This window comes from Dipodomys spectabilis, unplaced genomic scaffold, assembly GCF_019054845.1.
Source record: "Dipodomys spectabilis isolate Male_0828 unplaced genomic scaffold, ASM1905484v1 ptg000175l, whole genome shotgun sequence".
NCBI classification, from domain to species: Eukaryota; Metazoa; Chordata; class Mammalia; order Rodentia; family Heteromyidae; genus Dipodomys; species Dipodomys spectabilis.
Genome location: NW_024870852.1, coordinates 19,121,871 through 19,132,817, shown reverse-complemented (window position 1 = coordinate 19,132,817; position 10,947 = coordinate 19,121,871). Strand labels below are relative to the sequence as shown.

The 10,947-nt window shown below is 50.3% G+C and overlaps 1 protein-coding gene across 2 annotated transcripts in view; it reads right to left on the bottom strand.

The window, feature by feature from the left end:
- Window positions 1–811: 811 nt before the first annotated feature.
- Window positions 812–10,947, bottom strand: part of Tox2 (TOX high mobility group box family member 2) — a 107,100-nt gene continuing 96,964 nt past the window's right edge. Inside the window, exons 5-9 of one of the 2 annotated variants that reach the window (XM_042694551.1) lie at window positions 9,646–9,873; window positions 5,750–5,830; window positions 4,685–5,071; window positions 3,352–3,485; window positions 812–1,667 (exon numbers count right to left, since the gene is read on the bottom strand). In XM_042694551.1, the coding sequence (XP_042550485.1) occupies window positions 1,631–1,667; window positions 3,352–3,485; window positions 4,685–5,071; window positions 5,750–5,830; window positions 9,646–9,873 (867 nt within the window). In that variant the 3' untranslated portion in view covers window positions 812–1,630. The remainder of the gene's footprint in view (window positions 1,668–3,351; window positions 3,486–4,684; window positions 5,072–5,749; window positions 5,831–9,645; window positions 9,874–10,947) is intronic. The other variant, XM_042694552.1, reaches the window with a different exon arrangement.

Below are 10,947 nucleotides of genomic sequence, written 5' to 3'. Positions count from 1 at the left end.
AACATTCCTTACCAAGTGCCGGAGAGCCTGGCTGATGGAGTCCCTGGTCTCATAATGCCCTCTACTCCAGGCCCACTGCCCCCTTTGGTTCTGGTCACCATCTCCCTCAGCCTGTCTGCAGACACCACCGTGTGGCGGCGCTGTGTCCAGAACCCTGCTCATCACCATCGTGCTCTCTGCCCCAAATACGTTGGCATTCGCAGTGTACACCATCAGCTGTAATCTGTTATGCCAGTGTTTCCTAGATCATAGGTGCATTTGGGGTGTTCTTTGGGCACTAGGGATTTTATGAACAATCTTCAGTGTCTGGATGGACTAAGTTTCACGTGGAAGGCTGATGTTTCCCCGTGTGTGTGTGTGTGTGTGTGTGTGTGTGTGTGTGTGTGTGTGTACTGCTGTGTGTCTTTTATCAATTCAGCACACTTGACCATTTACTCTGTGACATAAACGGTGTTGAGTCTTGTATTCTGAAAAAGCTGAAGTCAGCAAGGTCTGCCACTCCTCTACCGACCCACACGGGCCGGTCAGGCTGGTCAGACTTCAACTTACGTCTGTCCACCCACTTTGGGCGGGTCCAGCTGGCTGACAAGCTCTGCACACACACACACGCGCGCACACACACACACACACACACACACACACACACACACACACACACCTGCTTACCACTTTTCAGAAGTTTTATTATAAAGAGATCTGAGAGAAGCACTGGGCCACCGGGACAGATGTGTGTCAGGACCCAGAAAACAGCTGCAAACAACTCCAAGAACCCCAACCCAAACCAAACCCCAAACACGCACACGTTTTAGGATCAACTGCAATTCTGTTCTCATGTTTTCTTCATAAATACATGACTAAAAAACAAAAACAAAAACAAAACCAGAATCGGCACTGGCAATCTTAAATAGATGGGCACATGGTTTAAGAAATAATAAGGGCAATGCCTCTGAATGGGGCTAGAAATTGTCCGCTCCTCTCTCACTGCACTGATAACGTAGCTTCAGTTGGACAGCTGCTTGTGCATATGTCTCCCTTAAGAAAAAACTTAAAAAAAAATAACAACCCACTGTGCGAAGAAGAGTCATAGAAAATGCTTTTTAACCTTAAAGGAAACTACTTGTCTTCCCCCCGACAAAATATCCCCACGATGCCTTCAGCACAGGTCTAAAACACTTAGTAGCTACTTACACGAAGCCCACGGTTCTGAACGTTTTCTCACAGTGAGTAACAGGAAACCGTATTTGCACGCCTGGGGCTGGCCAGGTTCCCGCCCTACATCTGGGGTGGGTTTCTGTGGATAAACGACCTCGCCAGGGATCGGGCAGCTCTCAAGGAGCCCAGGCTGGGGCCAGACATCCAGACATAGGGTACAGGGCAGGGAGCGGGGTCCACAGCTACCCTGGAGCAAGCAGGTCAGCGGGCAGAAGGTTCCTGCAGGTTCTTTGGGCTGGCAGTAGGCGGCAGGCTGCCTCCGCAGAGGCTGATGGGACGTGGAGGAAGAGACTCAGCCCTGGGGCACTGGCGCCTCACGGCTCTGGGCTGGCTGGTCACCCCGTCTGCTGCCACAGCCGAACTCCTGTGGGCAGCTCTTCAGCCCTCCAGTGAGCCTCCGGGGCAGAGGGAGGCAGGATTAGGTGAGGTAGAGTGATTTATCCCTGGGAAGCAGGCTGTGGGAGAGAGAAGGGGCTCATGAGCCTCTGCAGCCTGCCCTGGCCCCGCCCCGCTCCTCACCCTGGATGGCTCACCCTGTGTGGTGGGGCCTTCCCATGGTCCACCAAGAAAACCTACACCCCACCCCCTCTGCTGGCATCCTGGTGAAGCCTGCCCAACTGTGGAGCCTGGGGAGTGGTGTGTCCTTCCTCAGAGTTTTCCAGGACTGCCACAGCCCGGGTGGCTCTCTCTGTACATTTCAGACAGAACTACGGAGGGCAGGTGCCTTTTCTGTCACTACAACAGGGCCCTGCTGGGCTCCTGATGTCTGTCTGCACAGGTGTATGGAGAGCGAGCTGCAGAAGGGCCTGCCCCTGCTGCTACCCTGGACTGGATTGGGCGGGGGGTGGGGCTCTGCACCCACGGAGCTGTGGGCTGGGAATCCTTCCAGCTGCGTCACTTCACCCTGCAGATCTTCCCCTAGGTGTGTCACAAGTGTGTGCAGGGGGCACAGCCAGAGTCTGCTCAGTGCCCAGGAGGGCTGGCAGGCTGGGCAGGCTGAGAAGCCACATGTAGGAAGGCGGTGATCAGGAGCCAGGGGTAGCTTTCTTCTATTATTTTTTTGTCCGTGGTGGGACTTGAACTCAGGGCCCGGGTGCTGTTCCTGTACTCTTTTGCTCAGGGCTGGCACTTGAGCCACTAGCTCCACTTCTGGGTTTTGAGTGGTGAATTGGAGAGAAAAGTCTCATGGGGACTTTGCTGCCCAGGGCTGGCTTCGAACAGCAATCCTCAGATCTCAAGCCTTCTGAGCAGCTAGGATTACAGGTCTGAGTCATGGGCACCTAGCCAGGAGTAGATTTTACTTGGCACCAGGATGGCTAGCGCACACCAAACCCAGGGGCCTCATCTCCACAGTGAAAGCAGACACTGAGCCAGTGTTGGTGCCATGGTCCCTGGGCTAGGAGGCGGGGAGGAGCCCCGAGATCCTGGGGTCTGAGTATGAAGAGAAGGGCGGCGGCCCACAGGGGCTGGTGGGGCCTTCTCCAAGCTGTGTGCCTCCTGGGTGCACCCCCTAAGGACCCCTCTGCCCACCCAGCTGCCCCTTTTCCCAGAGAACTGTCCTTCCTGGTGGGGGGTGGGGGGTGGAGACCCTGGGAACAGCTCTGAGCCAGTGGCTGCCTGACTGAACTCCTTGGCCTACGTGGCATTCCCTGTGGCTGTGATCTCTGCTCCCAGGGTCCCACGGGGTCAGGAAGAGGCAAGTTTCCAGCCTAGGCCCCCACCCCACCCAGCTCCTCTCCCATCTGTGTGTACATACACACTGACACATACGTGTGTACACACACACACACCTTCCCTCCTCCATCATCCAGGGTACCCTAGAGTTCCCACTATCTTGTTCTGCTCCTAAGGAATCCAGACACAGGATCTGGGTGTGGGGCACAGATTGAAGGGGAATGGCAGGGCTCAGTTTCCTAGGCCCGGGCATCAGATCAGCCAAGATCCTCGGGGACCCTGCTTTGCTCTGCCCTGTTGATAAGACTCTGAGCATTGACAGGCAAGGCTGACACTGATCACCTCATTCTCCTGAGTGATCCCTCATCTCCAGACCCCTCTATCCCCCCGACCCCCTTGCCCTGGCTGCCCTGTGAGAGAGGTGTACACAGGCAGGGCCCCCGGGGGAGGCGGTCCAGGACTGACCTGCAGGTGCCAAGGCCTCGCTCCCCGCCGGGGTAGCTGCTGCCATCCCAGTCCCCACTGCTGCTCGTGGGGTTGGACGGGCCAGGAGAGCGGGAGCCGGAGCCGCCGGGGAACTCAGCTATGTGTGGGAACTCCTACGGGGAAAGGGGGGACGGTCAGCGGGGGACAGGCCAGGGTGACTTCTCACACAGCCAGGACAGTGCAGTCTCTGTGCGTTTCAGGAGGTGCTTTCTGCAGATACTTCCTGGGGACCACACAGAACATCCACTCTGCCTCCAAAAGTTTCTCCCTCTTCCCCAGTGGAGCACCCCACAGAAAGTTCCACCGGGACTCAGTGGCTGAGCCACTTGCCTAGCATGGGCGAGGCCCCGGGCTCCAGCCCTGGCACTACACAGTAAAGGGAAAATGAAAACAACAAGGGAAAAAGAGCCAGGCGCTGGTGGCTCACACCTGTCATCCTAGCTACTCAGGAGGCTGAGATCTGAGGATCATGGTTTAAAGCCAGCCCGGGCTTTAAAGGAGTCTGTGAGACTCTTATCCCCAATGAATCTCCAGAAAACTGGAAGTGGCGCTGTGGCTCAAAGTGATACAGCGTTAGTCTTGAGCGAAAAGAGATCAGGGATTGAGTTCAAGCCCCATGACTGACAAAAAATAAAATAATTAATTAAATGAGGAATAGAAAATGTCTTGGCAGTCATGGAGGAGACTTTCCTTTTCGGTCCAATCTGTCATGTGGAATTGTTGAGCGGCACGAGAACTTGGAGGTAGTCCCGTGGAATGGTGAGTGGAAGGGAGGAGGCCTTAAAGGCCTTGGGGAGGGCCAGGCGCTGGGAATGATGTGGCAGAAACTTTTGCCCTTTGGGCTGGGAAGGTGGCTTAGTGGTAGAGTGCTTGCCTCTCATGCATGGAGCCCTGGGTTCGATTCCTCAGTCACACATAAACAGAAAAAGCCAGAAATGGCCCTGTGGCTCAAATGGTAGAATGTTATCCTTGAGCAAAAAAAAAAGCCCAGGGACAGTGCTCAGACCCTGAGCTCAAACCCTAGGACTAAAAAAAAAAAAAAAAAAAAAAAAAAGAAGAAATAAAAAGAAAAAGAAATCATTGCCTTTTGGGCCTAGGAGGCCTGGGAATAGCTGAAGGATCTACTTGGCAACTTGTCCGTGTCTTTCAAGTGAGGTGCACAGACCCATTATACAGACGGGAAACCAAGGCTCAGACAGGTACAGGCCTCAGCTAGGTCACCCAGCTAGTGAGTGGCAGGGTCAGGATGCCACCTCCATACCTTTCAAGGGGGGGGGGGTCACAGAAGGCTGTCCCCATCTGCCTTGCTTACCTGTGTCCCTGGGGGCGAGGGGCTCATGGCCAGCTGTACCTGGAGTGCCATGGAGGCGGGCAGGACCGGAGGCTGGGGGGCGGGGGACATGCTCACAGGCGGGCTGAGGAGGGCGCTCTGGGCGTGTGGGGGCAGTGGCAGCTGCTGATGGAGCGAGGGGCTGAGCGGGAAGGAGGGAGGTGGAGAAGCACTGAGGCCGGGCAGCAGAGCCTTGGAGCCCAGCGTCCGGGCGAGGCTGGCGGGAGAGGCCCCGCTGCGGAAGGCCTGTAGGTCGGAGGGCGTCAGGAAGGAGGCCAGGCCAGGCATGGCGTACATGGGCTGCTTGGGCGGGAGCATCTTGGCTGGCGGATTGGCCTGTGTGCTCTTGGTCTCACCTTCTGGGGGGCTCTGGAAGGAGATGGGAGGCAGTCATTCTGGAGGCAAGGGAGAATCCGGAAGCTGGGCTGTGAGGCCAGGTGATTTTGTAAGCTCCCGACCTGGCCTGGGGCTGTCTCTGTGCCCTTGGAGGGAGAGCGTGGACTGACCAGTCCATGCAGGTGAGCGCTAAGGACTCCTGTCCTGCTGAGCCCCAGGGGGGCCTGCCTGCTGTGGTGTCCCTCCCTCCCTCCTTGGCTAAACAGTAAGGCCAGCACAGCAGCCAAGCCATCCTCAGTTCAGGCTCCTCCTGAGAGTCCTCTTTGCTTAACCCTTCACAGTCCACTTGACCCTAGCGGTCCCTCCTGTGACTGCCCCCACAACAATCCCCCATGTCCCCCTGGGATGCATAGCCACACCTCACTCCAGCCCCGCTGGGGTGGACAGCATGCAGAGGCGCATGGTCAGGAGTCAAGGCTGGCAAAGCAAGGTTTGAACCTACAACCTCCACTCAATTGGACAATTCCAGACACGTTGCTGATTGCCTCCGAGTAGTCTTGTTGGAAGGATTCCATGAAATGACTTGCAAGTAAAGTGCCCCGCATGAGCCTGGCACACTGTGGGTGTGACCTACAGGTCTTCTTCCCAAGGCCTCTGGTGGCCATTCCCTTGGGGCCCAGCGCTTGCTCCATCCCTTAGGGATTCCGTTACCTTGGAGACTAGGCTAGCTCTGTAGGCTGCCAAAGCTTTCAGGTACTCTTTCTTTGCTGCTTCGGTCTTCCTCTTGTAGGCCTGAAAGGTGCAAGCAAGACATGGGCAATGCCCGGGAGAATGTCATAGCCTGGGCTGGAAGGCCTGGATTCCAGGGCCATGCATAGAGGAGGGTGCTGGGATCAGAGGATCGGGAACCCCGAGGCCAATTTAGATCCCAGGACTTCAGCCATGTTTCTATGTGTTCTTGGGACAACATGCTTTACCTCTCTGGGCTTCCAGGTCACAATAATTCACTTCAAGAAAGAGCTCTGGAAGGCGCTATTCTGAGGCAGCACAGTGCAGATTTCTTAATAAAGCAGCCAAGCATCCTATTTTAATTCTGGCATGAAACCCACTTGTTTAGGTACGTCAATCTGGATCCCATTGGCTAATGTCGTTACTAGAAATTTTAGACCCAAGTTCTCACATTTTTGTAAAGCTGGCCTCAGCCTGTTTGTTCTTGATGGTAGTAGAGTCTACCTGATTACTTTTGTGAAAAAAAATTGGTCTTTTTTGTTGTTGTTGTTTTTCCTATCAAAGTGGGTTGCTTAAAAGTCCCTGCTTTGGCCTTGACACTTGTTGATTATTCTTCTGAGACAATTATCAGCAAGAATAGAAAAGAGGATGGGAATGTGGCTCAGTAGAAGAGTGCTTGCCTACCATGCAGTAAGCCCTGGTTCGATTCCTCAGTACCACATAAACAGAAAAAGCCAGAACTGGTGCTGTGGCTCAAGTGGTACAGCGCTAGCCTTGAGCACAGAGAGCCTCAGGGACAGTGCCCAGGTCCTGAGTTCAAGCCCCAGAACTGAGAGTGGAGGGGAAAAAAAAAGAAAAAGAAGGACTGCTTTGGGATAAGGAAGGGTTTTTGAAATGTTTCCTCTTCACTGATTTTTTCCAAGATGGAATTAAGACTTCCTCAGAAGACAAATAACAGAGGGTGTAGCTATGTTTTGAGATCACTTGTGTACTGTTAATCTTATTTCAAAGTCTTTTATAGGTCACCTTATATAAATACAACTTAACCTATTCAAACTAGCCAATCAAAAGCAGATTGTAGGGGCTGGGAAGGTGGCTCAGTGGTAGAGTGCTTGCCTTGCGTGCATGAGACCCTGGGTTCGATTCCTCAGCATCACATAAGCAGAAAAAACCCAGAAGTGGTGCTGTGCCTCAAGCGGTAGAGCGCTAGCCTTGAGTTAAAGAGCTGAGGGACAGCGCCCAGGTCCAGAGTTCAGGCCCCAGCACCAACAAAAACAAAACAAAACAAAAGCAGATTGTAAACCTGCACTCCACCAATCTGAGCAGAGGGATAAATTGAGGAGCAGGCTGCCTGCTCTGTGTGTACTTGCTTGCCAGATTTTTGGCTGATGGCACACTCTTCTGCAGAAGTAAATTCTGCCTTGCTGAGACAATTCTTTGTTTTTGTGTCTATCATTGTCACTCAAGTGGCTCTTGGAGAACATATTTATATCACTTTGGTTAACGGAACAAGAATAAATATGTAAGGAAAGCCTTGAAAAGTGCTTACACACTGGGGCTGTCTCTTGCTGCCCTGGAGACTCTGAGTTGCTGTGTGATCAGGCCTGGCCTGCAGGATGATGAGCTGCTCAGGGTCCAATTTGCCCCACTGCTCCTGCTGACGGTCAAGCTAGCCAATATACCACAGCTGACTGCAGGTGCATGGACATATCCTGCTTAGAGCTGCAGCAGAAGCATCCAACTGAGCCCCACCCAGGCTGTGGGCCCTCTGACTCATGATTTGAATAATGTTTGTTGCTTTAAGTCATTAAACTCGAGGGTTGTTTACTACTCCTGTACAGTGAGTGGCATCACAACTTTGTGTCAGGACTTTGTCAGACTTTTCTACATTCAGGAATTGTCGGCTCTCTGGTGAATTGGGAAAATGTTCTTACCAATCAGGTAAGCTTAGAACTTTTGGGGTGCAGCAAGCTTTTAAAATTTGTTTCTTATAATTTTCTCCACACTATCTCTCTTGGTCACTAGTGTTTTTTAATTATTAGCAAAATAGGAACATAAGGAAAATTTCTTAGTGTGATTAAAAAATAAATAAAAACCAACACCAGCGCCAGCTGATAATGAGACACTTTAGTAAGGAAAGTAACCGCAAGAAGACCACTGACCCTGACTATTGAATATGATTCTCTAACAGTCCCGGGTCACCATAAGAGATAAGTCACTGGGATAAGAAAACAAAGAATAGATAATATAAAAAAAATTAAAGCTGGGTGCCAATGGCCCATGTCTGTAATCCTAGCTACTCAGGAGGCTGAGATCTTAGAATCTCAGTTTGAAGCCAGTCCAAATAAGAAAAGTCCCAGACAGATTCATCTTCAATTAACCACCCAAAATGCCAGAAATGGAGCTGTGGCTCAAGTGATGAGAGTACCAGCTTTGAGTGAAAAGTCCAAGAACAGAGCCCAGGTCGAGTTGAAGCCACAGGACTAGCACCAAAAAAGAGGTGAAAATAATATAAAAATGGGAAATTAATATTCAAGCCCCATGACCGACAAAAAATTAAAAATGGGAAATAAAGAGATAAAACTAAGGAGATAGCGGGGCACCAGTGGCTCATACCTGTCACCTAACTACTCAGGATACTGAAAATCTGAGAACTGAGGTTCAAAGCCAGCTCGGGCAGGAATGTTTGTGAGACTCTTATCTCCAATTAACCATCAGAAAACCAGAAGTGGCACTGTGGCTCAAAGTGGTAGAGTGCTAGCCTTAAGCTAGCCCAGACTCTTGAGTTCATGGCCCATGACCAACCCAAATGAATAAATAAGTAGACAATGTTGTATCATCACCATTATATCATGGGACCATTACTTGTAGAAAACAACATATTCACATAGCATTCATAGAGACATATATATACAGATAAATGTATGAGTATATATGCTTATATATATACACGATAGACATAAATAGATAGATACACATATATGTGTGTGTGTGTGTATATATATATATACATATATATATATATATATATGGATATGGGTATATCTTTTTGTTAATATTATCTTAAATCCCCAGAAATCAATTGAAAACTGATTAGAAATAATAACATAGCTTAGTTTGGTGGGTAGTTACAAAATAAATTCTTATCTTTTAATATATGAACCACAACCTGTTAGAGAAATCGGGGGAGTGTTCTATTTATAACATTCTATTTACAATGATCTATTTATAATGCTCGATTATAATGCATTATACCAAGTTCTTGGATGGGAATGAATAAACAAAAAATTCTTGGATTGAAAGAAAACACACACACATGCACAAACACACACTTAAAATAAAAAGGGAAGTGACTTAAGTAATAGAGCATCTTTCTGGCAGACTGAGGGGTATGTAGTTCAAATCCCAGTACTACTACTACAAAAGAAAAGGGCCAACGTTCTCATTCTCAACTCATGGATGGGGAAGCGAGATACAGATGTTAAGTGGCTACACCTAACACAGCTGGGAAGTGGCAGCTTGGGAACTTGGCAACTTCCGGATGGCCAAACTTGGCCCAGGAGGCTCCAAAGCCTCAGCAATGATCCAGAAAGAATGGAGGCTAAGCAGGATGCTGGTGGCTCATGCATGCCTGGCATCCTAGCTACTCAGGAGGCCTAGATCTGAGGATCATGGTTCAAATCTAGCCTGGGCAGGAAAGTCTGTGAGACTCTTCTCTCTGATTAACCACCAGAAAACTGGAAGTGGTGCTGTGGCTCAAGTGGTAGAGCAGTCCCCTGGAGCTGAAGAGCTGAGGGACAGTGCCCAAGCCCAGAGTTCCAGCCCAACGACCAGCCTCCCTCCCCCCCCCCAAAAAAAAAAAAAGAATGGAGGCTCACCTGCTTCTGCTCCTCTCCCAGGCTGTCCCACATGGAGGCCACGATTTTGGACACATCTCCAAAGGTGGCACTGGGGTTTTGACCCTTGATGGCGGCCTGAGTGTCTCTGAAGAAGAGCGCGTAGGCTGACACAGGCTTCTGAGGCTCATTGGGGTCCTTCTTCTTTTTCTTCTTTGGGTTCTTGGCCTTTTTTCCTGGGTCAGCTGACGGTCTCTTCTCTCCTGAAATCTGACCAGGTAAGAGGAGTCAGAACACCATAGAAGGTCACCAGCTTCCTGCCAAAGATAAAACTCCAGCCATACTATTAAGACTCACCACTCACTGGGTGGAGAGGCAATGGGCAGATAGAAAGACACCCCCAGAGACACAAATAACAACAACAAAAAGGCAGACACAGAGTTATATAGATATAGGCACACACAGTGACACAGGCAGACAGACACACACACTGTCCTGGGTGTAGCTTTATCTCTTTCTCTCTTTTTTCACATTTTTTTGTTTTTTGCTGTGATCCTGGGTTTTGAACTCAGGACTTCAGCTTGGGAGGCAGGTGCTTTCACCCTTGAGCCAGGCCTCTAGCCATTTTTTGCTTTAGTTACTTTTACCGATAGGGTCTAGTGTTTTTACCTGGGGCTGGACTTACATTACTGATCCTCAGATCCACAGCCTCTCAAGTAGTTGGGCTCACTAGTGTGCACCTCACACCCAATGTTACATTTGACTTTTTAAGGAGAATTAGTGCTACACTAAGTCTGATTTAAACACCCAGGAGAAGGAAAGTCTTCAAAGTAATAGACTTCAGGGTCAAGACTGCTACACTGCAGGTGAAATCAGCCAGCGACCTGAGCAATAAAATCTTTGTGACTTTCCAACTTTCTGTTAGAAATCATTTTCATGTCTTTCACGTTTTAAAATTTCAAAATATTCTTCTGATTTTTCCATCACTTTTTTCCTATTCAGAGAACTTGTACAAAGCTGTAAAAGCTCCTAACCAACAAGCCAGGGCTGGGTTCTAAGAGTTTGTGGAGGGACCTGCATAGACTATGTCTGGGCCTGACACTGATAGAAGAGGAAGTCTTCAGCCGGGTGCTGGTGGCTCACATCTGTAATCCTAGCTACTTAGGAGACTGAGATCTGAGGATCAAAGAGCTGAGGTTCAAAGCCAGCCCAGGCAGGAAAGACCGTGAGACTCTTATCTCCAATAACCACCAGAAAACCGGAAGTGGCGCTGTGGCTCAAGTGGTAGAGCACTCGCCTTGAGCTGAAGAGCTGAGGGACAGCGCTCAGGCCCAGAATTCAAGC